Source organism: Dunckerocampus dactyliophorus, chromosome 16 (genome assembly GCF_027744805.1).
Source record: "Dunckerocampus dactyliophorus isolate RoL2022-P2 chromosome 16, RoL_Ddac_1.1, whole genome shotgun sequence".
Classification (NCBI taxonomy): domain Eukaryota; kingdom Metazoa; phylum Chordata; class Actinopteri; order Syngnathiformes; family Syngnathidae; genus Dunckerocampus; species Dunckerocampus dactyliophorus.
The window spans coordinates 3,495,173-3,523,163 of NC_072834.1; the positions used below are offsets into that span (position 1 = coordinate 3,495,173).

The 27,991-nt window shown below is 44.4% G+C and overlaps 3 protein-coding genes across 4 annotated transcripts in view; 1 reads left to right on the plus strand and 2 right to left on the minus strand.

The window, feature by feature from the left end:
• Positions 1 to 10,752, minus strand: part of LOC129169155 (junctional adhesion molecule 3B-like) — a 47,987-nt gene extending 37,235 nt beyond the window's left edge. Inside the window, exon 1 of the mRNA XM_054755286.1 lies at positions 10,605 to 10,752. Within this exon, the coding sequence (XP_054611261.1) occupies positions 10,605 to 10,737 (133 nt within the window). The 5' untranslated portion in view covers positions 10,738 to 10,752. The remainder of the gene's footprint in view (positions 1 to 10,604) is intronic.
• Positions 9,532 to 27,991, plus strand: part of LOC129169153 (vacuolar protein sorting-associated protein 26B-like) — a 42,758-nt gene continuing 24,298 nt past the window's right edge. Inside the window, exons 1-2 of one of the 2 annotated variants that reach the window (XM_054755284.1) lie at positions 9,532 to 9,880; positions 11,447 to 11,533. The gene's annotated coding sequence lies outside the window, so the exon portion shown is untranslated. Of the gene's footprint in view, positions 9,881 to 10,129; positions 10,362 to 11,446; positions 11,534 to 27,991 lie in introns of those variants that run through there. The other variant, XM_054755285.1, reaches the window with a different exon arrangement.
• LOC129169152 (uncharacterized) lies at positions 22,170 to 27,948 on the minus strand. The gene is made up of 2 exons (XM_054755281.1): positions 27,510 to 27,948; positions 22,170 to 27,012 (listed from the first exon to the last, which is right to left on the minus strand). The coding sequence occupies exon 2, from the start codon at positions 26,784 to 26,786 to the stop codon at positions 22,170 to 22,172; it is 4,617 nt and encodes a 1,538-aa protein (XP_054611256.1). The 5' UTR covers positions 26,787 to 27,012; positions 27,510 to 27,948.

Here is a 27,991-nt window from a genome sequence, read left to right on the forward strand (position 1 = left end):
TGTGCACTGGAGATCGTAAGGTGGAGGAAGCCACTCGCAGACGCAGAATAAATGAAAGAATCGTTCATTAAAATATCACAGCATCTATTGTCCGAATTAAATAAATAAATAAATTATTATTATTATTGGAAAGAAATGCTGCTCCCTGCAAAGACAGTCAACAACAGGACCAGCAGAATGGCAGCAAACATCACCAGTTGGCAAACTGATGACATTCATTCAGTGCAAGCATATGGAACCGCCTGTGATGAGTGAAGAGGAGGCAAAATGGCGTTTTTGATGCTAAAGGTTGCCGACTTCGGCCTTAGCGCAATACAGTCAGAACAAAAAGATGTTTTAATCACATTTTAATCAAACACCCACACACAAAAACACAGTTAACCGTCACTAATAACTCATTTGGATGGGCACCAAGATTTCTGTATCATGTCTTACCCCGAGCACACAAGTTCGCCCTCTCACTACACTGTCGTGCCAAGTGTGGATGTACTGACTCAGTTATTTATGCAATTAAATCAAAGATGATGCTTTGAATGCACAAAACAACAATTTCATCCCCTCCGGATCACTCACTCATAATCATGATAACGTTTGATGATGTTGTAAAGACATTGTTGTGTTCAAGGGCCCTTACAAAAAAATACACGAAGGCCATAATTTTGCATGTTTTTCCTGTTAGACGCTGTTTCGAGTCCAGAAATGTTTACAAAGAACATGATACCATGGAACCTGTTAAAGGCGACGCCCCTCTAACTGGCTGTCTCGTGTCGACATAAGCAGCTGTCGACATAACTGAAACTAGCCACTGCTTGCACATTTACTGGTGACTTAGGCCAGAGACATAAGTATGATTTCCACGTTAAAGGAATCACGGAATTGGCCAATAGAAATTGAATGTACTGTTAAACGTGGAATCTTGCAGTAATTGACAAATTGTGAATGAAATGCTGTCATCGTGAGGAGAAGGAACGTTTGTGTGGGGAAGCCTTTCCCCGGCGGACCGCTCAATCGTGGTGGAATCTCATCACAAACACTAACTTGTCCCATCCCGAACTAAACATGTTGAAACGGCAACCTGAAACAGTTGCCATAAAAACTTTGAAACTCATATCTTACGTCGCGTGACTGGAAGCTAGCTGGGTTAGCTTAGTTTAGCAGAGCATTCCAGCACGGCTGTGCGTGTGCGGCTCACGATGTATGTAGTGTTGTGTTTTACCACTTGTTAACGTAACCGAGCGTTTTACGATGCCCGCTGGCGTCGTCCAAGTTCTGAGTGAAATAAGGACGAGAGGCACGTTTATTCTTGTACCCAGCTCGTCTTAACCGTCAATGCACATTCTCAACGCACACGACACACTTCCTTAAGAGCCTGTTCGCCACATCCTTTCTTGATTGTGCAAACAAAATAAGGATGTCATAAAAAATATCTTACATTAATAATGCAATTGGAACTGCATCGGTAACTATGTCTTCCTCAACCACGGGCATGCGCATTACGGTTGGTTGAGGATTTTGTAGCAACGTGTGCAGAGGCTGACACCCCATTAGAAAAGTTAGCAAAGCTTCTGAAATACTGGGCAAAATTGGCCAGTGATGTGTTGCGTCAATAAACGTAAGGATTTTTGCATTTAATTAATAGACATTTTATTTACTGTCATAAAAGTACACACACACTATGCTGGTAACAGAAAGGGAAAAGGCAAAAAAAACAGAAGTCCAAAAAATTTAAACAGAAAAATCGGCATTTGGGGAATAAAAACACAAAATTTGGGACTAAATAAAGCTAATTTCATGGGGCTCTACTTCAAGAGAATTCACCATAATAAAAGGATGTTTAACCAACGGCAGTTTGTTTTCTTTTCCTTCAACTGTGCAGAGCGTTTTTTATTTTTATTTCTTCTTTCTTCATGTGATATTTTATACTCCTATCTAACATAATGTTGTTATATGTGTTGCCCACAGTGAAATGCATGTTTCTCCTGGTGTCTAACAACCTAAAAAAATGTGTTTTGTTCGCAGTCGTGGTAGAATCTAGGTTAATACTGCCATACTTTTATTTTCAAGCTTACTTCGTACTGAACAGGGAGTCAGTGTGCATGTTTTAATGCTGTGTAACTAGACGATGCAGTCGTTTCACGCTGCCTAGTGGTAATGATGCTACAACACATGTTGACATAAAAAGACAGCTTTGAATATCAAATTTGATGGAAACAAAAGTGGTTGACGTTGGCTCAAGCGGGCACTAGAACACCACCGTGGACCAGGACATGACGAGTCGGTCGACATATTGGCATAAACGGGTTCTACTGTAATAAAAACATCCAGGTGGACTCAGTGGTTTGGAATAAACTGTGACGAACACCTGAGCTTGTCATCGGTCTGCCTTGTGGCTATTTTTAGCCACTAATTGCCCCTTTCTTACAGCCTGGTAAACAAAAGATGAATCCAGAGTGATTATCTGGTTATGACGGTCAGTGGGAGCTCCGCCTCAAGCTTTTTTCTTTTCAGGGCAACAGTGGCGGAGCTTTGTGATGTTCACTCGCCTCTGCCTTGCCGTTGATGCAACAGCTAATTATTTCACTAACCAACAGCATCCCAATGTTTGATCAATGGTGGCCTCTTAACCTATTGATGTAATCCGTCAGTATGCGGTGAACACACAAGCAGGATGACTGTTCTTCCCCTCTCCGGGGACCATGTGAACAGATAAATATCACACAACAGGAAGCCATTTGTGTGCTGCCATGAGCTCGGCCTGCTCATACAGTGGAATCTTCCTGTTGAGCTCAGGGCCTAAATATTGAACAATAATGTTGCAGTAAAACAAATAAGCACAAGTGTGCTATTTGGGAGGAGTCATTATTCCAAATCCTTATCCAAAACATCAAGTTCCCTTGTTCCCTTGTCAGTAAGGGGTATTAAAAGAAAACGTATTAGTGCCGTTTTGTTCTGACCCAAGACTACGGCTGATACCCGTTTCAAATATGCAGGGTTTCCCCACTCAGGTGTTTAGAAAATCTCTATCCAAACCAGTGGACTTAAAGAAAAAGTCTCTCTCCATATAAACCATCTTGTAAGCCCTTTTTGTCCAATCAGAAGCCTGAAAAAGCAACCACAGCTGACTTGGTGGTTGCACATTGTAACACCTCCGTTCATCAACAGTAGTGATGTACAGTGGAAGCTCGGTTTCATATGATGTGGTTTTCAACAAAAATGATTGCTAAAAATACGTCTCGAGGTTTCGTACACCAAACAAAGCACCCACACGATAACCGCTGTTATTTGTTATTTGTTCATAAAACGCACACAGAATGATGGCCAACTCTGAATTTGTCTCCTTGATTCCGCCGAATAAGCACAGTGCACCGTGCTCTCATGAGGCGTTTGAGCCCAATGCGTATGTCTACGTTAGCCGCTCCTAACAACATTCAATCCACAAGCGAATAAGACAAAACCAGAGGGAAAGCCAATGTTTACACCAACAGGGAGACAAAATCAAGCTACAGGAAGTGAAATCATTTTTTTTTACCTATATGGACTCAATAAAACCTACCTGTATAATAAATGTCAGCATGTTCTGGAAGAAGACACTTAATACGTGACATAACACCTGGACGCATCCAAAAATATATCAACTCTATTTGAACTTATTTTAAACTTACTTGCCCTCCATGGACCACCATCACGCAATTTTTCCTTTCCGTCGAGCTGAGATAAATATCCTAAATTGAAAAAATTTAAACTAAAATAGTAAATTGGTACCATTTCCCGATATGGTTTAAAATGTGAAAGCTATCCCTATGTAAAACTAGAATTACTTTTTGTAAAATGTTTTCATGTTCATATTTTTGGGTGTGTGGAAGGGATTCATTGGCTTTACATTATTTCTTTTGACAAAAACTGATTTGGTTTTCATACGTTCAGACTTTTTGGAAAGGATTACAAAAAGCGAAGCTGCAATACCATGCACATTGTCTTTAACGTCAGCCCTCACTTACATGAAGCCCAGGAGACAACATGAGTGTATTTTTTTAATCGCCCAAACGTGTTATTCGTCTCGCGAGGGCATCTGCATCTGCATAAATGAAATCAGCACCCGTCAGTCAATAACTAACGTGTGTTCTTTACATGAGATCATTTTGCACACAAGTCAAAAAGCTCCATTTTACCCGCCCATGCACAAACACTGACGCCGTAAAATATCCGTGTTCATGTGGCCACAGCCTACGTCTCTTGGGGTTGTTTATGGTTCTTTGACACGGTGGTGTTGAAATTTGAAACAGGTAAAGGCTTGTGCCATTTTTGGACCATGACCACATTTAGGCCAAGGTGGCAGGATGACACTATGTAACCAAGTCATTAATATCAGCCCACTTTCAATGCATTTGCAAAATGTCAGGTTGCACGAGTAAAGAGTAGTTGGTAGCGCCCAGTAGCATCCTCAACTACAAAAGCAAACAAGTGGAATAGAAACATCCATTCATTTCGCAGCGATGCCCCCCAACATAGCGAGTGGGTGGGTGGTTTCATTTCAGCAGTGATTGTGTGGCTATTTACCATCACCAACGCTGTGATTGGCTCTGCGACAGACGAGGCGACAATAGAAACAGCATGGAATGATACTAATAGCACAGATGGAGAGCAAATTGTTGCCAGGAGAGCAACAGGTCATCACAGAAGGCTGACATTAAACAATTATGACAACATTTCTATTACGCCTTTTGTCTTTCTTCTCAACATCAACTGTTGCACCCCACGGTCACTCCAATGCTGAGTCCTTGCGTGTGTCAAGTTAAAAAATGTTTCCGCCTCAGCGTAATGGCAGCAAGCATGGTTTCCAAATACCTTCATGGATCAACACGACTGAGCTTTCGTCACAGCCACCGCTGCGTCCTGCGAGCTTATCAACAGGGGTGCCTTTCATCTCAGGCAAACAGGTGGTTATGATTGTTGCACATAGTGGAGGAGTTTTTGGCCCTCCATGTGTTTTCTGTTTGGAATGTTGCCTCCGCTAACATGGACTCTAAGGTTTGAGAGGGACGCTGTGGGTATTTCTGGTTACGCCTGCCTGCGCCACCGCTTGAAACACCTCCACCCACTCCTGCTCAGCTGTTTCAGGCAATTCCAGAGTAGGCGGCCATGTGCCGCTTTGACTTTATTTACCCTGTGGCGGGGCCACGATCGTCCAAATAGTCACAACCGACCGGGTGGAGTAGGGGTTATTGTGATCGGTCACAAATTGTGAAAATTTAGAGGTAGGTCAACACTGCTCTGAAAAGATAAGCCAAAAAAAAATTCATGAATCCCTCGCTCGCTGTGACATCTGAGCCAAGAGCAAAATGTCAATATGCCAGAGCTGACTGGCACTCAAGGGTTTCTGATATGAATAACTCCTGACTTTTAACAAACAAATGCAGATCACCAAGGGACTACTTTCTGCCCCGATCTTCTTGGCCATTTACTGTCTCTGCAGAAAATGTCAAGATGTATGTGACTTGCCCACGGGGGCCGTTACGTGCCACTCAGAGTGTGTTCCAAACATTTGCTCACAAGCTTTGGGTGGGTCAGGAAACATCTGACAAAATGCAGCTCCTTAGGGAGGGACTATCAGCAGTTATCTCGGCGCATATCAACTTCCGTCTCGCCAAACGGCTATACCACACATGCCAAACAATGACAACACCCCCGACCCTTGGCTCCACTTTGGACAAATGTTTTAAGAGTGTGCTGGGCAACAGCCTCCGATGAGCACCACGGTTATGTGTGGGTTTGGGAAGGGTCAACGCTGTGGAGTGATGGAATGGCTTATCAGTGGAGTACGTAGAAGCATCGTCGTGGACAGCTCTTTCCCTTATCTTATCACTCAGATAAACACACGGCTCCAATTGGATTAAACTGGCAGCAATGAATGAAAACAAAGATAAAGTGAAGTCATAAATGTGCCACTTAGACCGGAAAATATTTTCAGATCCTAGTGTAAAAGCTTTGTGTATAAATATGCCATCGCATCAGGTTCATTTACTTTGGAAATTCAGATGAAAAAATTCTACACCAAATGCAGAAAGGAGCTGGTGTTTCCCGTAAGAGCCAATGTGGTATACTTCAAGTTTATATTTGCTCAATACTAATCCACTTTGACCATCTTCCAAGCTCTCACATACTTCTGCAACACTCTTGGCAAGCAGTGTTGCAGCAGATGTCTTCTTAAGGTATACGCCACTTTCTTTGGAGTAATTGAAGTGAAACTGCTCAGATGTAAGCCAACAATGTAAAATGTCAATGCATTCCATTAAGTGAGATTGGAAAGTCCGCTGTGAGCATGTGCACTTAAAATAACAATGGCCTGTGTCTTCGGCTCTGTTGACAGATGCCAGGGATGATATTTGCAGCTATGTTCAGTCACGCCGGGCTTTAGCCTTCACTTTGAATAGCTGAGGCAACGCGGCCATTAAGATGATAGCAATCCATCGAATGAATTGCAAATATCAAGCACATCTGGCAGACACCACAACAACACACACACAGCGCGTGCCTCTGTTTGCCAAAGGAAAGGGACAGTTGGAGCAGTGTGATTCCACAAATGCCAATACATTCCAATACATGAATACATGCATACGCTTCCAATTTTGTGGCTTCACTCTCATCAGTAATTTACTTAATTAATCATGCTGTTTCATGATTAAATACGGCCTATTATTAGTCAAAAAATATACATAGTGAAGTTAGTGATGTGCAGTTCGATGCTGAAATAGCGACACTTCCGATTTCGACTCCTAATGCGTTAAAATTGATACTCAAAACCATTTGAGGTAATGTTTGTCTGTTGAAACGATGACCTATCGTAAACGGAGCCATGTGTGACTTGTGAATAAAGTTTACATTCTTATCGTAGTTCTTAATAATTAAACATTTATTTTAATGATTTTATTATTGTACTTATTTTCTTTATTGTGAGTATTGCCGGTTTGAATTATCAATAATCCCAAATAACAACTCAACTCTGACCCCCCGACGTCACCTCCTGTCACCCCGCCATTCAGGTCCCCTAAGGACCACATTCTTATTTATGTATTAAATGGCTTATTTACTCTTATTATGTCTACTATATTGGGTACCACGTGAAAAGGTGTCTAGAGGGCTCTAATAATGTTTAAAAAAAATATATTTAAAAGGTCGTAAACAGGTTTTCTATGCCCTTACTATGAAAATATTCCATTTATAAATAAGGAATCCTACTTCGCAGATATTCAGTTATCACGGTCGGGTTATTGTCTTGCAATTATTACAATTATCGTGGCCCATCAGAGGCTATTAGTATTTCACAACCCAGACTTCAATATAGCCACAACTAAACTGTTTCTAAAGACTCAGGAGATGCTGGCTTAGAGCCGCTCCGCCACATGGCTAAGCCCCCTTGCGAGCAAGACAAAAGAAATTCTTAAATCTTCACCAGCTCACTGCCCCCCTTTGAAAAAGTCCCTGTCGCAGGTTTTACGTAGGGGAAACACCATCAAAAGAGGCCCACAGCTTCAAACTATGTCAAGAAAAATACAAGTGTTCCGAGAACACATTTTCACTGTAATCACGAATAAGTCTTTATACACATGAACGATCACAGACGGTCCTTATGTCGGTACTTTGGTGGCTATTTTGGTCCGCAGATGCCTCAAGACGAGTGTGTGCAAGGTATCAACCAGAGAGAAAAAAAATATACCAAACCATAAACATGAAGTTATTACTGCTGTCAAGCCAAGTCAATTTTATTTATATAGAACCGATTCACAACAGAAGTCATCTCGAGGCATTCAGACATTGAGAAAAGAACCTCACATGAGCAAGCGCTGAAGTGATGGAGGCAAGGAAAAACTGTAACCACTTCTATATGAATAATAATCCTAAAAATCCTAATTTCCCACACGATTAGTAATGTTGTAACACAAGTACACTATAATCGGGGGCGGACTTACTTTAGGCAAACACGGGCGATTGCCTAGGGCCCCGGGATTTGCAGGGGCCCACAAAATTATCCAATAAAAACTGACTATTGATTTTTTTTCTTCATGCGCTTAAAACTACATCAAAATACGTAATCTATCACGATCGTTCCCGTGGGAACATTTCGGTTTTAAACAGAATGAACACCGACAACCGACACGGACAGTTTTCTCAACTGGGAAAAAAAACTACCGATGTAGGTGCAGCGGAACCTTCGTCCCGACAGTCAACGCTTGCTGAGGTCGGCAAATATAACCAAAAGAGCGCAAAATGGTGCAAACTCACACACAGTGTCGCTGGCTACATTGCAAAAACATATATCCAGGCACGTTCTGTGTCACACAGGTACACCGTACGCTATACTTGAGTATCATCTAGTGGCTCAAATGTGAAGTACACCTCATGACAATTAATGAAAAAATGGTCTTAAAAAATTTTATCAATAAAATCGCTTAGCGACGATAATTTGTAGCACAACTATCGACCAGCAAAATTTGTTATCGCGACAGGCCTAGGGAATAATAATCCCCCAGGAGGATTTTAAGGACTTCACCTAGCTCAGGGAATAGGAGAATTTTGTCATACTCACACTTGTTTGTAGATGATAAATAATATTTTTCGGGAGGTAAGTAAACATGGCTATGTAACTAACAACTTAAGCTGACAGATAACTGGAACAGATTTCAAAACTAGGAAAAAGTGGTCCAAATTACCTAAGCACATTCTGTAAAAAAAAAATTAAATTAAAATAAAAAATAAGGAGGATGTCGAGGGCCCCAATGACTGGGTTTGCCTTGGGGCCCCCAATGGCTAAATACAACCTTGAATGTATGGTGTGGTGCATACCTTGGTTCATTTTGGGTACCGTAAGGGAACTGGGAAAAGTGCTTATTAAACGCCAATAAAGTCTCAAATAAAAAATGAAAATAAAGATATAGCATACAGAAAAATTGAAGAATGCAGGGGCCATGTTGATGTACTTTGTATGTTACATCTGTGTGTATGTACCGCGTGGGAACTGAACTGAACGTTCCATACAGAAATAGCCGACTATGAATACATGCACCGGTACGCCCCTAATGTGAAACCATTTTATTACATTTGGTGACTGTGTTGCTGCAAGACAAAACACTCCTTATCTTGTTGCCGCATCTAGACCTAGTCCTGGTGATCTTAAAACAGACTAAAAGGTTACGTTCACATTAAGGGGGATGATGCCCAGCTCGGATTTTTTTTATTAAAATCAGATTTTTTACGTGGTCATTCACATTAGAGCTGCAACAATTAATCAATCCATTGATGGTAAAGCCTCTCGCCCGAAGTCAGCTGGGATAGGCTGCAGCGACCCTAATTAGGATAAGCGGCAAAGAAAATGGATGGATGGATGGAGGAATTTATCGATTACATTATCGATTAGTCAAAAAAATAACAATCAACTGATAAATTGGTTATTAAAATAATTGTTAGTTGCAGCCTTAGTTCACACTATGAAAAAAGCGTCCGGGAAGTGACGTGCATGCGTGTGTTTACGGAAGAAAAGATTGCTGCTGTGTGTGCTCTCGTAGCGTGTTTGTGGGCAGTTTCAAGGATTTTGTGCAGTTTGTGTAGAACTTGCTGCGACGTCTGTTCCAAAAAGCGTGTGGGTGGCAGGAGCCGCCTCACTGACACTTTTTTAAAAATAATTTTCGGCTGAACTTTTCCCGGATGACGTATAGGTTCGATATATGCAAATTGTACGGGTCACACTGACATAAAAAAACAGGTACAGATCACATATGACCAAAAAGATGGTAATTGACCTGCAGTGTGAACGTAGCCAAAGACAAAAAGCAACCCTGATTTCCACACTGGCTGCATGACACAGCAACAAGTGGATTCTGGAACGGTAAGTCATCGTCGAGGTTCATATTTTCCTTCAATCTTTGCCATCGCCGAGTTTGTCTAATGGATGTCAAAATGAAAAACTCGGCTGGCTTCCACAGGTGTGTAGTGTGCTCGTCACTCCCAGACGTGCGCTGATAAAATGGCGATAACGGGGCTAATCATGTCTGGTGTAGTTTGAAAGGCTCCATAGGCAAGGCGGGGTAGAAGAGAGGGGAGCGGCGGGGGGGCAGAGGACACGGCCGGACTAGCTCCTCCCGCGGTCAGCCTGCGTTTATTCTCCCGCTGGAGAAACCGTTATCTCGCATCACTACTTCCAACACCGCCACGCTAAATAGTTAACGGCACGTCCGCAAACCATCTTTAATTCACAAGCCGTCCTTTTCAACTTGAGAAACTTTTTCCACGGGTCACTCAAAACGACGGCTTTGATGAACTACACAAAAGCTGCTAAAAAGCGCTCGACCCGCGGTCTTGCCGCAATAGTAAGTTAAAATGGCGACTGTATCTGGCATGTTTTTGACACAAATTCACACCTCACCAGATTGCTGTCTGTCCAGGTTGAGTTTTAGCTTGAAACGGACCTGACTTCAAAGACGGAATCAATTTGCGAACAGAAATGGCGACCAAACAGCGGCAGAAGTGAACTGTACTTAACGGGAGTGTTTTCGCACTGAGAAAGAGGCGCAGTGTGAGCATTCCGGTTTGGGTTTTCGTGTTGTACTTACAGTGAGTTGAGAGGAGAGTCAGGAGGCACACCAGACGTGCTTTCGCCATCTTGGAGTCGATGCAATGCTGGCTGTGAGCGGCAGTACATGCGCAAAGTAGCCTAAAGAGATTTGGTGTGGGCTCGCGCGACATGAGAGAGAGAGAGAGAGAGAGAGAGAGAGAGAGCCAGGGAGAGAACAGGGTGGGAGGGAATTATATTAGGTTTCCATAGCTACCCAAAGCATCACTCACGTTGGCAACAATTTATAGTTGGGCGGGGGAGGCTTTTTTTAACGACTGTGGCCTTGTGATGCCTTGCATTTGCATCAGAGCAGAGTTGTCCACAGTGCGGGCCAGGGGCTCGTTTTTGTTGGCCCTTGACATCAGGGGTGTCCAAACTTTTTCCACCAAGGGCGGTAAACTGAAAATTCTATGGATTTTTAAACCAACCCATGAACATATGCAAAGACTTTTTTATACTTTATGTGCCGAGGGCCAATAAAAAAAAACAGCAGAGGACTCAGATTTTTTTTTGTTGCTTAAATTTATTTGTTACCAAAATATGTGTAGAATGAATTTATTTTTGCTTTATTTATATGCGCAACATGGAACACAAAAGCTAAGACCTGTGTCAATTAGACAAAAAAACTGATTGTATTGTTTGTAAATTTACAACTACTTACATTACATCATTAACAAAACATTACACAGTCAAATATAAATTAGGATCTAAAAGAAAAAGAAGTATCGGTATTCAGAAACACAAAGTCCCCGAATTTTTGTTTCCTGCTGCACATTTTACTCCAGCTTGAAGTGTTTAAGATTCAAAACTCTCTCGTCTCCCTCTTGTTTGTGTGCTCAGGGCTGTGGTGTGTGTGTGTAACGCCTCCCTCCCACATACTGCGCCACACATTTTGACCAATCACGTGCAGCTTCTACAGAAAAACAGGTAAGAAAAAATGTTGTCTCGTTCACTTCGCTCTTGTTTGTGAACAACCCGTCACTAATTGTCACCTGTAACATGAAGATAAGATGTCAATATTTTGTTCCGATAGTTTAGCGCAGTCAGTGGTGTCCAAAGTGCGACCCGGGAGTCATTTTTGGCTTGTTTTTGGCTCATTTTTAATTGGCCCTCTGCATACTGTAAACAAAATAAATGGGACTATATGTAGCTTGCTTTAAACCCCAAAAATATAACAACAAGTGGTTTAAAAGAAGTGGGTTGTACAAAAAAATAAATAAAAATTTTAACAATTACAAAATAAAGTGCGTAAAAATTGTCAAACATTTTTGTTCGGCCCAAATAAAATAACTGCCGTTCATGGCTGTCTGAATCCACGCACGTATCGCTGGCGCGTACACAAACAGTCTCAGGAAGGCAATCAACAATTTGCAGACATGGTGTTGTTACCATCAATGGTAGCTAACGTTAGGAGGTACATTTTGCCAAATTGATATCATTGTCTGACTACAAACATAACCAGTGCGGGTGTTACGTTGCAGGACGAGGCAGGGTGTAATACTAGCGGGTCCTGTTAAAATGAACTCTAATTCGTCCGCCTGTGGGAAGACTCTAGTCCTGAGAGAGGCAAGTGTGTGAACACCAAAATTCTGTCCGTAAAAGTAATTAACAAAATCGGTGACAAAGGGCAGCCCTGGCGGAGTACGTACACCCCATACTCCCGGAGTACCGCCCGCAGGATTCCTCGAGGAACATGGTCGAATTTCCTTTCAGTGTGGCCCTAATACGTCTTTGTGTTTTTGAAGTAATGACTGGAAATAAGCTACAAAGTCAGTAGGAATGCATCACAAAGCGATGACAAATATGTGTTTCTGTAGTGCTATTTTTTCTTTTTGCCAAAGGGAACTAGAATTAGACCAAAAGGGCTTTTATGCGCTCTGGGGAAGAATTGTCCTATTGGAAAAGCTTGCGTGTGCATGTGTGTGTGCGTATCAAGGATTTCAAGGCAGGGTCAATACGAATGTGATTATTCTTTGTTGAGCTTAAATCTGTTTCATCTGCTTCCCGTTGATGTACTGTTTGCTATTTACACAATGGCTTTAGACTGAGCACTCACTGTAAACGTATGTTGGTTGCATTGAATTTGTACTCACGATGCTCTACGTATGCCGTTGGTTACGGGGGGTGCAGAAGGTTTTCAAGCTCTGGCTTCTGTTTGGCACTGTCGCGAGCTATGACCCCCGGAAGCCAAAGGCTGGGCTGCACTGTATTTCTTACTGATGGCGGCATGAAACTTCCTGTCCTTCACATTTAATGTTTAACTTCCGGGAAATTGGTACATGTCTTTAGGGAAGGTTCCATATTGAAATATCAGATTTCAAAACATGCAACTATAGTATTTGTAATACAGAATGTGTCTTTTTAAAACTTTATACCCTACATATTGTTAGACAATAACCAACCGATGATGGAGTTTAATTGCAAGCAATGATGTACTGTACAGTATACGGGCATTTGTTATTCATAGCACAGCTTGAATGGTTAGTGTACTGAAAGTCTTTATACATGGATCAACCAGCCAGATGGCAATATGTGATAGCATCCCAATGGAACTGAAATTCCAGCCTTGTCTGTTTTTGCTGTCATGCCAAGATAATCCTTCACTGGGAACAAACACACTTCTACCTGGGACCGCACTTCAACGACGAGCGCATGAATGACACAGTATTTGTACTTTGTCTTGTGCGTGGAACCATATGCAATCTGTTATCACGCTTTAAAAGTGCCAATAAGATATTTGGGATATTCGGACAGAATTTAAAAAGATTCATCTTACAATGGTGTGAATTGTGAACCGCCCCCTGGTTGTTGTCGTGCAAAAGGAAGACAGCTAAAGGTCAGAGTCTGGAGTGCAGATGCAGGCGTCACCGCCATCGGCGGTCAGCAATTATGTTTCTCAACACGACCACAACGGGAAAAATTAGACAATCGTGCAACAAAAACAAACAAAGCAAAATACTCAGACTATCCTTCTCAAAGTCTCGAAGCGTACTAATCACATCTGGCACAGCTGGCGGCATTCTGCCTCAAGCGTGCGTGATTCATTTGCACTTCAATACGGAGGGGGGCAGAGGTCCACTACGTTCTCAGCGTGCCTCGGGAGCTGACTGTGCTGACCGCTAGTGACTGCTTTGGGGCTGGGCGGACCTCGAAGCCTAGTGAGAGCAAAAAGAACAGTACGTGCTTTCACTTTTAAGTCTCCAAAGACGCCAGAAAGAGTCGCTAGATTTGCCACCAGAAAATAAGTTGGCAAAGGGGTTTGGAAAGTCATCAGATTTACTGAGAAAGTCATCAAGTTGGCAACACTGGAGCCCCCTGGACATGAACCCACACCCCCATAGTCAGTATAGTAGGATGATCGATGAACAGATGGAATCAGAGTCACGATGTAGAAGTTGTATATAAATTTCATTTGCGTGTCTCAACAACCCCACGGTGAGTTCAAGGACCATCGAACAAAGTGTGAAATCTAACTAAACCAATGGGTTCTTACGGTTTAAGGAATATTTTACCCAAAATTGAGGTTGAATTCCAAATGGTATAGCCTTTAGGGCATTTTCTTTTGGCGATTCCACTGCGCCCTAAATAATTTGCAGCTTCTCTACAGTGCACGTACAGTAGTTGTACATGAACAACAATATGCTGCCTTCATGGGAGAGCTCTATTTTGAGTGGAGTTGTGGGAACAGGTACGCTGCAAGTAACATAGCGGCACATGTACTTCATGCAGTTCACTTATTTCCGTGGAACAATGTTACGTCCCCCGGAGCACAGACAGATACAACACAGCTAAATTATGCACCAAATGCATCAAGCGTTCTAGTGTGTGTGAGCTTGATGGAAAGAAATACAACTTTACAACACACACACACACACAGGCGCATGCACACACACGACACTGCCTCTTGTTTTCATTGTGTTCCTTGTGTCTTTTGAATAATAGAAGTGGCTTGAGATGTATTGAATTCTCAGATTTACTTCCAGCACTTACAGCAGCACTACCTCTCTAGTTCATTGTCTAAAAAGGCAGTCGACCCCAAGCCTGTATTGTATGCGGATGTCTTTCTTTTCTTGCCTCTGTTTTTTATTCCATTGGGAGCAGAGAGAGCAGCCCCCCCCCCAACCCTCCTGCTAGCTTAACATTGACATACTCCTCCGATTCCAGATTTGCAATAGAAGTGACACTGACACTTCCTCCAACATTTGCGTTTGAAAATTAGGGAATATGGTGGGTGTTTTTCTAGGGCTGCTGCTTATCTCTTTTCGTTTGTATATCAATCCCATCCATCTTCTTCCGCTTATCCGAGGTCGGGTCGCTGGGGCAGCAGCCAAAGCAGGGAAGCCCAGACTTCTTTTTCCCCAGATACTTCGTCCAGCTCCTCCCGGCGGATCCCGAGGTGTTTCCAGGCCAGTTGAGAGACATAGTCTCTCCGACGGGTCCTGGGTGTTCCCCGAGACCTACTACCGGTCGAACGTGCCCTGAACGCCTCCCCAGGGAGGCATCTGGGAGCCACCTCATCTGGCTCCTCTCAATGCGGAGGAGCAACGGTTCCACTCCGAGGTTCTCTCTCCAAGGGAGAGCCCAGCCACCCTGCAAAGAAAACACATTTCGGCCGCTTGAGGCGGTGGATTCTGACAGCGTGGCAAAGTGGAAGTGACAAATTGGATGTGAGAAATTTGTGACAAAGCGGGGATGCGTTCAAATACTTTATTCCTGTTGTTTAACTGTGATAACCTGCAGCTTTACCAAAACAAAAACAAAAATACACGTCTTTTATGTGTGGCTGGAGTTACCAGGTTAGTAAAACCACAACAGCAAACGTCACTTCCTGCCCTCCAAGCAAACGGAACACACTTGTTGCAAAGCACATGAGCATGCGTTTCAATTACCTGTATGTCTTAAATGGCTTATTTTCTCTGATTATGTCTACTATATTGGTAATTCAAGTCTAAAGGGAAATATAGGGGTGTTACTTCATGCCTAGAGGGCTCTAATAATGTTAAAAAGCATATTTAGAAGGTTGAGAACAGGTTTTCTATGTCATAACCACAAAAATATTCCATTTATAACGCAGGGATCCTACTTTATTAAGAAAGAATCCTATTTCGTGGAAATTCACTTATCACGACCGGGTCTGGAGCCAATTAACAGCGGTAAACGAGGGATTACTGTATTTGAATTTCAAGTTTCTTCAACTGAGGTCTCTGTGTCACCTTGAGGGGCACTGGCCACTGTCAGCAAGATGAAGCATGGCACCGCGGTGTCGTCATCGTATCAAAACCAAGTCTTGTGCGCCACCAGCCTGCACATGAGCAAAGCCTTCTGCTGCTTTCCCTCCTCGGGCAAACCATTTGTCATTCCTCTCACACTAGCCAGTTTCCACTTGGAGGTTCCCACAGCAACCGAACACATTGCAGGATTGTGACTGCAACCACAACATGGATGCACAGCTTTCTAAATACCAGATGGGCCTGTTGGCATTTTGCAGGGTGAAGACTTACCCCATCAGCTCTCTTGGAAGACTCACTTCTGATATTACTGTGCCGGGTTCGGACCCCAATGCAGACAGGAGAGGTTATTTAGGAAGATATCCAAAACTAGGAAAATATATGACAATTTTATCCGATACCAGCAAGCTGAGTGAGCCTCAGCAGCCAGGTTGAGTTGGCTCCACTGCCCTGGTTCTACCTGGTGATCCCATTAATTCATTGACTTTTCTTTTGACTTGTCTTTCCTATGTTCGTAAAAGTACTGCGACGTGAACCTGATGGATTATTTTCAGTCTGTCTATTCATTTCTATCAAGACAGTACCCCCCTTCAACTATCCTTCCGAGACCTCCTATGAGGTAAGGCCATTGGACAGTAATGTCCGATACCGCCGATACCACATCTTTATGCTCTTAAAATCGATTCTCAAATCAAAATATTGTAATATAAGTCATTTGAGGTCATGTATATCATCTACAGGAACACAGTGGAAGGCAACTAATTATTGTGATGCTTTTTCGTCCTCCTGGGTAAGTGTGTAATGCGTAATGCGTAATGCGTAAGCACAGCGACACACTGCTCAGCCAGTCAGTCTGATGGCCGATGGTGAACTGAGCCATCTGTGAATTGTAAATTAGTTTCCATTCTTATAGTGGTTCTTAATCATTCATACTTCACTCTACTGATGTTATTATTTGACTTTTTCATTTCTTTTTATTCTTTTTTAAAACACCATTTTCAGTATAATTCAGATTTTAAGATGAATAATTAAATTACCCTGATGTCTCTTACTCTTTATGATTTGAAATACAGTCTACCCTCAAACATCGCTCCCTCACTCTATCGCTGTTTGTGGTTGACTAGACTACGGTCTATTGTTAGTAAAAAAAATATGCATACTTAAGCAAATTGTACATATTTTTGGCCCAAATTAAGCATTTTCGCTCATTTCTTAGAGCCGATTCGTTCACAACCGACACATCACTACACAACAGGCACAATACTACTACTAATAATAATCATCATCATCATGATAATAATAATAATAGGGGTACTGTTGCGGCCATAGCCCACGACATGCTAAAACTCAACATCACTTCCTGTCCGCCACCGATTCTGCTCCCCTACAATGGGTTATTTTCTCCGATTATATCTACTATGTTGGGTAATATAAATGTAAAGGTGACTACAGGGGTCTTATGTCGTGTCTAGATGGCTCTAATAATGTTAAAACATGTATTTAGAAGATCGTGAACAGGTTTTCTAGGCCATAACTACAAAAATATTCCATTCATAAAGGAGGAATCCTACTTTGTGGAAATTACACTTATGGCAGTATTGATACCAACCTTAATTTTACTCAGTATCGGAAAGAAAATCAGTAGTATCGCACATCACTACCCTTGGAAGTTTCTTACACGCAGAACAAGACAATAGGCAGTCTAATAATGATAATAATAATATACAAAACGGATTCATCAATCACAGGACATCACAGGACGGGATGAAACCAGAGTACAAGGTTGACACATGAACCCAGACACTCCGGACAATCCAAATTTCAGTCAATGATTTAATCTGGGACTGCAAAAAACTCATGTCTCACCCTGCATTTGGACCAAGATTCACATCCATGCAGCCAGGACCAGCAAGATGCTTATTAGCATGAAGGGGTGTCACAGCAGTCCAAGCAAAACAGAATGTTTCGTACAGAAATAGGCCGATTTATAAGGACCCTTCAAAACAAATAGAAAAGGCAATTTAGTCACCCCTCTGGTTGCATTGCTCCAAACAAATGAAACATCTAATGGCATGCTGACACTGAGTTTATTGCTGATGTTCATTTAATTCTCTTTGCAGAGATGACTTTTCTTCATGAATGTAAAATATTTCATTTCCCTTCGGGGCAAGCGTAGAAATGTTTCAAGGGTGACAGCTGTGACACGAAACAAGCTTTTACATGGAAGGATCACACAAAAAAAAACAACTAACTGCAAACACAGTATGATTACACATACATGATGTATTATTCATTGACCTCACACAATAAGGAAATTAAAGTCTACCTAATTAACAATATAAACAATAAAATAAATGATAAACTAGGGGTTTTTCTATGAAATTCAGATGGTTAATTGTATGAGACCATGGCTTGCTTTGTCTGAGGTTGACATTAAAGTAAGCTACGTTGTGGAATCCTACTTGCCGTCTGTTTGAAACCACTCATACAAAATATGACAGAATGGAAGTTCTCAGTTCTCAGGTTGTGGACAGGTGTGATACTATAGTGTGCACGTCTGGTGCCGCTCACAGCGGTCCAAGGAATGCTCAGGTTGTTTTTGTGTAAGCTCAGATACTTACAAAATTAGGGTGAACATTGGTCCCGGTTAGCGCGTTTGTTGCATAACGTCGAAAACTGGAGCAAAGTTTTGCCTCGGTTTGCGTACATTTTCCGGTTAGCGTACATTATGGCACGTGTCTTGTCTTGTTATTATTACACTACGTTAGAAGAGTGACAGCTGTTGTCATATCCTAAGAGAGCTGTCCTGCTCTCATCCTGCCCGGTTGAAAGGCGAAACATCTTCTAAGACTATTCTCAAAGACTAGATAGGACAGCTCTAGTAGGATAGGACTAAAGCATGGCTAGGACAGCACCAGTAGTATTTGACTAAAGATGTCTTCATCGGTTCATGTCAATGCTCAAAGACTAGATAGGACAGGTCTAGTAGAATAGGACTAGAGCATGAATAGGACAGCACTAGTAGGATACGACTAGAGATGTCTTCATCAGTTCATGTTCATGCTCAAAAACTAGATAGGACAGCTCTAGCAGGATAGGACTAGAGATGTCTTCATCAGTTCATGTTCATGCTCAAAGACTAGATAGGACAGCTCTAGTAGGATAGGACTAAAGCATGAATAGGACAGCACCAGTAGTATACGACTAAAGATGTCTTCATCAGTTCATGTTCATGCTCAAAGACTAGATAGGACAGCTCTAGTAGAATAGGACTAGAGCATGAATAGGACAGCACTAGTAGGATATGACTAGAGATGTCTTCATCAGTTCATGTTCATGCTCAAAGACTAGAGAGGACAGTTTTAGTAGGACAGGACTAGAGATGTCTTCATCAGTTCATGTTCATGTTTAAAGACTAGATAGGACAGTTTTAGTAGGACAGGACTAGAGATGTCTTCATCAGTTCATGTTCATGTTCAAAGACTAGATAGGACAGTTTCAGTAGGACAGGGCTAGAGATTTCTTCATCAGTTCATGTTCATGCTCAAAGACTAGATAGGATAGCTCCAGCAGGATAGGACTAGAGCAGACATTCCTTAACGAAATGCACTTATGGTGAGGTCTGGAACCAATTAACGGCAATAAATGAGGGATTACTGCAGTTATTAGTAGGGGTGTAACGCTACACCATAATAGGTTTTCAATACAGTCAGGGAACCAAAGGTACTGTATTGCATAAAGTTTATGGACGTTACAGTACACAGTCTATAAATAACACATAACCAACCATAAACCAAAGCATGCCAGGAATTGTGATATTGAAATCCTACACAAACACATTGTCAAGTGTTTTTGCTTTTCGCCGTGCTCCCCACACTTGGAGGGGTGTACCAACGCTGAACAATTAGGCAGGACTTCACTCAATAAGCCCAGACTGTTTCCTTTTTTCCTTTTATTTTTCAGTAGGTGAAAAACCTTAAAATGACAAACACCACATGATTAACATTTTATACCCAAGTACTCACAAATCAAATAATTATCAAAACCCACAATAATGAACAATTAATACAACACAATTAATTATCAAACCCTTAAATATTAGCCATTACACAAGTACATGAAAATAGATTAAATTCTCTCCTTTTAAGTTAAAACAGATTTTAAATGAATTATTTCAGTGAATGCATAAAAATACATTTTTAAACCACAGGAAACAATGAATTAATGGAACAAATTAAAGCCAACACAACTTAATAAATACCGAATTAATTAACCACAAATTTTACAGGCACATATTTACAATCCATATCTGATATAAAATGATTATCTAGCAGTGAACCAAGTGACTCATTTCCCCCACACGCAACCATTTACTCAGCCAACATTACACAAAGCACCTTGCCCCACATTCCAATGCCACAGCAGCGCAACAAGTGCCGCACATCCACAAAGAAAATAGAAAGTGATCTTACCGGCTGTCTGTTCAGCTCTTGTTGGTAGTATTCTCACAGCTCTGTGGAGGAACTAAAACCTTTGTTCTGCTATATAGTGGCGTCTCTTTACTCTGCTTAATTTGACACAGCTGCGTAATTAGCGCGCTCGCGCACCAGCCGATTAGACGGGAGCGCTCACCGCTGTACCTTTCCATGAAAGTAAATTGGCTTTGATCATGTGACTTGACTGGCCGAACTAACGCCGAATTGTATAAAACCCCTCTCTAGTAACCTGGTTAAATACGGGAGTGGATGTGCGCTACCAAGTGCTCTCTTAAAGAAACCTGCGCTAATCTAAACAGGGTTCAGCCTGTTGCCGAACGCGTCACAGGGCCGCTGCACGCGCGGGCTCGCGCATCAGCCGGCAAAACAGCTGATCGCCGTAACACCTCCCACTCAAGCTTTCTGGACTTAGTCAGAAAGGTTGCAAAACTGAAAAGGCGAACAACTTACCAAACACCTTCCCCACTAGGGGCACTGCTCCTCTACAGGTAAAAGAACTACAAGCCGCCTGACATCTCTGCGCAATACTACACCATTAGACCTCTCTCTCCGGTCACTCAGAGCTGTGGAGTAGATCACTGCCTGCTGATGGGGGACTGAGGCACAGTTGCCTGGAGTGACAAGAACCTCAACATCCCTAACAACGCCCTTTGAATCGGGAGCTACAGTGACGACTCTACCAAGTCTAAACTGCCCCCGCAAAGCATTTTGATCACAAAGCCAAACAACATCACCGACGGAGACATTTCTTTCTGTAGCATGCCATTTTGATCTAACAAAAAGGTTTGGGCCCGCAAGCTGGGACCATGCTTTCCAGAACTCGTTGACTTGGACTTCTCTGAGCCGCTTGTAGGGATAGCCCTGGAAATCAAAAGACTTGGAGTCACCACTGTGAGAGGCTCGGCCCATGAGGAGTGAGTTTGGTGTCACGTACTCCACGCGGTCCTCCCGACTCTGGACTCTCGCATCAATAGGGCGCTCGTTTGCCAGGTTAGCTGCCATTTGGAGGGCTGTGAGGAACTCACTGAAGGTAAGATTAGGCGACTTGCTCAAACTTTGAAGAGCTCTCTTGGCAACCTTCACGGCAGCTTCAGCAGCTCCATTCCGATGTGGTGAGTCGGCAGGGTGTACTTTCCAGGTCCAGTCCGTCCCATTTGTCGCTGCATACTCCTCGAGGCTAGCTCTGTCTTGGCTCTTCAGGAAGGCATACAAATCCCCCAACAAGGACTTTGCACCAATGAAGTTGGTCCCAGGATCTGACCAAACCTTGAGGGGGTGGCCTCTGATGGCAATGAATCTTTGGTAGGCCATTAGGAAGCTCTCTGTGGACATACTGTTGACCAGGTCTATGTGCAGGGCCCGGCTCGCCATACAGCAGAAGATGACCCCCCCAGACCTTCATGGATACTCTTCTTTTGACATCGTCCTTCACCAGGTAAGGTCCAAACAGGTCAACTGACATGAACTGGAATGGCGCAGCAGGTCTTGATCTTTCCCCTGGCAGGTCACCCATCACCTGTTGACAGACTTGAGCTCTGGCCTTCCTGCAGTGGACGCACTGGTTAACGGCTTTCTGGGCCAGCCTTCTGGCTTGCACAACCCAAGCCCTCTTTCGCATCTTGAGTAGAGTCCCGGCAACTCCTTCATGCCCTTCTTGGTGACTCTGGCGTGCAAGCAAAGTCCCCAGCCAGGTGTCAAAGGGGATCAGAGGAACAGCCAAGCCGTCTTCTTTGAAATGCTGGATTCTGCCTCCGCATACCAATAGCCCACTTGCCTCGTCCCTGTACACGACCAGCCGGTCCGTTGTGGTGCTGGGAAAAGTAGCTCCTACTTGTGCCGCTAGACAGAGGTCTCGGAAGGCATCCTCTCTTTCTGCCACGGTGACTGTGCCATTGAACGGGACTGCCTCCCACTTTGATCTTCCTGTGCCACGAAAAACTTCTTTGCTGCCCTCCAGACCAGTGCGAGTGACTTTTCCAGTCTGGTTAGGCTGCTGAATCGCTGAATATCCATCAGACTTGTGACAGCATCTCCGGCAGGAGGCCGGTGCAGATCAGTGGGGCTTAAGATTAGTTCAGGCCTGGGCTCCGCCTTCTCTCCAGCTCGGGTCAGGGCAGCAACAAACGTCTTTCTCTGGATGCGCATGAGGTTCTCTTTGGCCTTGACAGCAACATCTTTGGCGGACTTCACTGGCCACTCTGTCTCTGGGAGACTTAGGAACTTAGGACCCTGCTGCCACTCTGTGCCTTCGTCCAGCTCCTTGGGGCTCGCCCCTCTTGAAATAATGTCTGCAATATTGAGGGGCCCAGGGATCCACCACCAGTCTTGGACATTTGTACTGCCTTGGATCTCCCCAATTCTGTTGGCAAAAAATGTTTGATAGCCGTAGTTTTCACGTTGGATGGCTCCAAGGACTGTCTGGCTGTCGACCAGGTGGTGCCACTTCTCCACATGGATGCTGCATTGTTTCTGGAAGTGCTTTTTCAGACGAGCTGCATAGACTGCTCCGCAGACCTCAGCCTTGACAGCGTCCCCCTTGTGATCTAATGGCGTCAGTCTGGCTTTCGCTTCGACTAGTCGTATGGTCACGTCTTCTGGTACCTGCCACCGAAGGTACAATACGGCACCATAAGAGCGTTCGCTACCATCAGAGAAGGTGATACCACAGGGCTTGGTACATGGGTCAGGTGGCGTCAAGGCTCTGATGAACCTCACCTGGCTGAGCTCAGCGTAGTCTTCCAAGAGGCAGATGGCATCTTCACGGAGGCCCTCAGACAAAGGCGCATCCCACGTGTCTACTGCTGGACTGTAGTTGACCTTTGCCTCCTGGAAAGCTCTCCTCACCAAGATGGCTCCCTTTTGTTTGACAGGAGTTGCAAGGCCTAGGGGGTCGTATAGCCCAGAGACTTGGCTGAGGAGCTCTCTTCGGGTGAGTGGATCTGGCGCGCGAGCCCTGACTTCCTCTCTTGACAGGTTTTCTTCGAGTCTCATTTTCCTTTTCTTTTTGGAGAAGTTCACAGCTACCATCAAGTGAAGCTTGTCGCTCTCAGGATCATACCCAAGGCCCAGGGCTTTATTGTTCTCCTCAGAGAGTTGGTTTGGGAGGACCATCACTGGGGGTGCTTCCTTCTTTAAGTGCCTTGACTCTGACCTCCCACTTTGGCCGGAGTAAACCCATGGCTTCATGTAGAATCCTCCGGCTTTCAGGATGCGCTCAACATTGGTCGTTATTTGCTTGAGCTGGCACAGGTCATCATGCGAGGTCAAGATGTCGTCCACATAAGCGTCTTGCTCCAACACTCGACGCTCTCCTTCAAGATGGCGAAACATTGGCAGGTTGGCTGTCTCCCGCATGGCAACTTGAGCGATACAGCCGGCTGGCTTATCGCCTATGTTAACTCTAGTGATGGCGTATTCCTGGACGTCCTCTTCCTCAGAGTCTCTCCACAGGAAGCGATGCAGGTGTACTTCCCGGTCCTCAAGCCATACAGAATTATACATTTTACTGATGTCCCCAAGTGCTGCGAAGACACCTTGACGAAACCGGGTGAGGACAGCACGGATGTCATTGAGGACGTCTGGACCCTTCATGAGCAGGTCGTTCAGGCTCTGGCCTCTGAATTTCTGGCTACTGTTCCAGACGAGGCGGACTGGCGTAGTCACAGAGCGGGGGTTTGGGGCAATCAAGTGGCTGATGTACCATACAGGTCCAGACCAGCTTGCCAACTCTTCTTTGGACAGCTTGACAGCAGCGTTCCGCTCGACCATCTCATGGACTTGAGCTCTGTAGGCCGCCTTCCATCTTGGCTCCTTTGCCAACTGCCTTTCAGTCCTCAGGAATGCTGCTTCGACTGCTCTCCTGTTGTTTGGCAATGTTGCTGGATCCTGCACCCAAGGGTACTTTGCATGCCAGTGTGGTTTCTCGCTGTGGCGATCTCCACTGATGTAGGTCAGTCCACTCTTTATTTGCTCCAGCTCTCTCTCCTCAGAGATTGTCATCTCCTTCCCTCCAGGTTGGCAATTTCCACATCTGCAGCCGCCACACCTGGGCTCACACGCAGCCCCAATACTGTCCCACCTCCACCAGTCTATGAAGTCTCGGTTGGCAGCAGACGTGACTGCTTGGGTGAGTTGAAGGTGATGAACTGGGCTCCTGCTAGTGACCTCCTGGTATGCAACAGCTGCTGTGCGCATGGAGCGGGCAAAGTGGGTTCTAGATCCATGGGCTATGACTTTAACATCTTCCATGAGATCTGGATGAGAGCCACCCACTGCTTTCCCAAGGGGACCATCCCACAGGACAAGGTCACCAACAGAGCGCACTTTTTGGGGGACGAGTCGGCCTTCCTTATGGCTGATGAGGAGCTTGATTTTAGTAGGACGGACCAGTTCATGAAGAGGGACATCCGGGAATATTTTTTGCAGTGTCTTGGGTGGTATGTGGCGATTGACCTCTGCAATGCTGTCCAGTCCGTAACACACAAGCTGGTGAGACCTCAGGGTTCCCTTTGCAGTTGTGACCCGGATCTTCAGGAAGTAACGCTTGGTATCCACTGTCACTTGCATCCCGCCGACTCCATGGACTATGAGCGTCACATCCTCACTCCTCAGGTTTAGCTCCCCTGCAGCCGCATGAGTGATGTAGTTCGTGTCAGACGCCAAGTCAATCAGGGTCCCAATCCTCTGTCCAGCATTTGCAGTAACTTCCAGGATCATCATTATGACAGGGAACTCTTCGAATCCACTCTCTGCCAGCAAACTCCTCTCAGATACGGCTGAACTGAATGTCTTTGAGACTGAGTTGCAGAAGACATCACGACACCGCTGGGCTGAGTCAGGGGGCAGGCTTGTCAGGAACTCTTCCTGGGCCTCTGTGTACTTTTTCCATCCCCCTTTTGCTGGACTGAGCTTTGGCTTCCTTGGCCCATCTCCCTTACTTGTAGCCTTGGGACAGAGGTAGTAGTGATGACCCAGGCCTTGAGCATCATTACACCCCTCGCTTTTGCACAGAAAGGTGGTCTTGCACTCTGCGTCATCATCGTGGACCTCCAGGCACCTCCCACAAGCGCCAATTTTTTTAACTGCTTCCTTTTTCTCTGCTATTTTGAGAGCTTTGAACTTCTTGCAGTAATAGAGTCTCTTTCTATGGCCCCTCTCTCCACAGACAACACAGGATGCTTGGGAGCTTGAGGAGTTGGTGGTTTTTGTTCGGGCATGTTTTTGTGGGACTCTTGACTCCCTCCTGCTAGGGTCATCATCCCTGAGCTGGTCCAGCTGCTCATAAATCTTTTCCTGACTTCTCAGAAACTTAAGGAGCATGTCAAACCTCTCCTCAGGTGATGAGGCTTCCTCTCCTTCCGACACATGGACCAGCCACTCCTTCTTTAAGCCGTCTGGCAGCTTACTCTCCAGGGACTTGGTAACGAGTGGATTTTTCAGGGCCCCAGTGTTTCCTAGTTCACTGAGGTCATACAGGGCCTTTTCCACGACCTGTATTAAATCGACAATCTTCCTGGGTTGGTAACTTTTTACTGGTGACAGCGCCTGCAGCTCTTCAATGATTTCCAGGGCTATTGCTGTTTTATTTCCAAACCGATTCCCCAGCACACGAAATATTTCATCCGCCGTCCCATATGTTGACAGGCGAAGGTCCCTCACTACTTTGTCCTCCAGGCTGTCCAACAGCTGGATTTTCCTGACCTCCTTGGAGCCAGTTGGCTCACCTTGCCTTTGTAGTGCCTCCCACTCTTTCCTCCAGAGGTAGAAGTTCCGCTTGTTGCCGTCGAACTGTGGGAGTGCCGTTGGTTTCAGCTTGATGGTAGGTGACTGGTGTGGTGTCTCCTCAGAGGGCCGCTTGCTTTCCAGCTTCACCTGCAGCAAGGTAGCCTTGTCAGAAATTAACTCTTGCAGCGAAGTCTCCACATTCCTGACACGCTGCCGGAAGTCAGGCTGCTCTCCTTCTGGGACCCACCGCGTCCATTGGCGCATGGTCTGTTTTGCCATCTTCACCAGCCCCTCAAGGTTGCTGAGCATGAGATCGTATACCTCCAGCTTCAGGCTAGGTTTGTTGGCCACCACCCGCTTGCACTCTTTTTCAGCTGCTTCCACTGCAAGGGAGAGTTCGGAGCAGCCAAAGTTTTGCCATAGGACCCTCTGGACGGTGCCCTCCACTTCTTCAAGCCTCTGTTCACAGTCCTCTGCTGTTTTTCTCACATCTGCATTGATGTACTCTTTAGCAGCAGGTTCGAGCTCCACCTCCTCAGTCAAGGTCTCCACCTCCTCATTTGCCTCCAGTACCTTTTCGACCTCAAGTGTGACCTTGCCGAAGGCATCCACCAGTTCTTCTGCCGACATTTTCTTGCAAGACTTTAACAATACGTTTGCTTGTCGGGTAAACCGCTGTTTGGCAGTCGTTCTCTCCCTCTTCAGCTGCTGCAGGGATTTTGACTCGGCCATTTTGGGCTTTACTGAGAACTTTGGGACACTGGACTTGGACGCAGCAGCGGGCGGGGCCTGGACGCAGCAACGGGCTGCAGCGGTTTTTCACTGTCAAGTGTTTTTGCTTTTCGCCGTGCTCCCCACACTTGGAGGGGTGTACCAACGCTGAACAATTAGGCAGGACTTCACTCAATAAGCCCAGACTGTTTCCTTTTTTCCTTTTATTTTTCAGTAGGTGAAAAACCTTAAAATGACAAACACCACATGATTAACATTTTATACCCAAGTACTCACAAATCAAATAATTATCAAAACCCACAATAATGAACAATTAATACAACACAATTAATTATCAAACCCTTAAATATTAGCCATTACACAAGTACATGAAAATAGATTAAATTCTCTCCTTTTAAGTTAAAACAGATTTTAAATGAATTATTTCAGTGAATGCATAAAAATACATTTTTAAACCACAGGAAACAATGAATTAATGGAACAAATTAAAGCCAACACAACTTAATAAATACCGAATTAATTAACCACAAATTTTACAGGCACATATTTACAATCCATATCTGATATAAAATGATTATCTAGCAGTGAACCAAGTGACTCATTTCCCCCACACGCAACCATTTACTCAGCCAACATTACACAAAGCACCTTGCCCCACATTCCAATGCCACAGCAGCGCAACAAGTGCCGCACATCCACAAAGAAAATAGAAAGTGATCTTACCGGCTGTCTGTTCAGCTCTTGTTGGTAGTATTCTCACAGCTCTGTGGAGGAACTAAAACCTTTGTTCTGCTATATAGTGGCGTCTCTTTACTCTGCTTAATTTGACACAGCTGCGTAATTAGCGCGCTCGCGCACCAGCCGATTAGACGGGAGCGCTCACCGCTGTACCTTTCCATGAAAGTAAATTGGCTTTGATCATGTGACTTGACTGGCCGAACTAACGCCGAATTGTATAAAACCCCTCTCTAGTAACCTGGTTAAATACGGGAGTGGATGTGCGCTACCAAGTGCTCTCTTAAAGAAACCTGCGCTAATCTAAACAGGGTTCAGCCTGTTGCCGAACGCGTCACAGGGCCGCTGCACGCGCGGGCTCGCGCATCAGCCGGCAAAACAGCTGATCGCCGTAACACACATCATCCAAGAGTGATCCCAGATATTCACAAGTGGATTCAGGAAGACGCATCTGCGAGTGCATGCTTTGA

Bases quoted from the DNA above. Each gene is read 5' to 3' on its own strand.
- LOC129169152 (XM_054755281.1), bottom strand. From the start codon at position 26,786: ATGGCCGAGTCAAAATCCCTGCAGCAGCTGAAGAGGGAGAGAACGACT.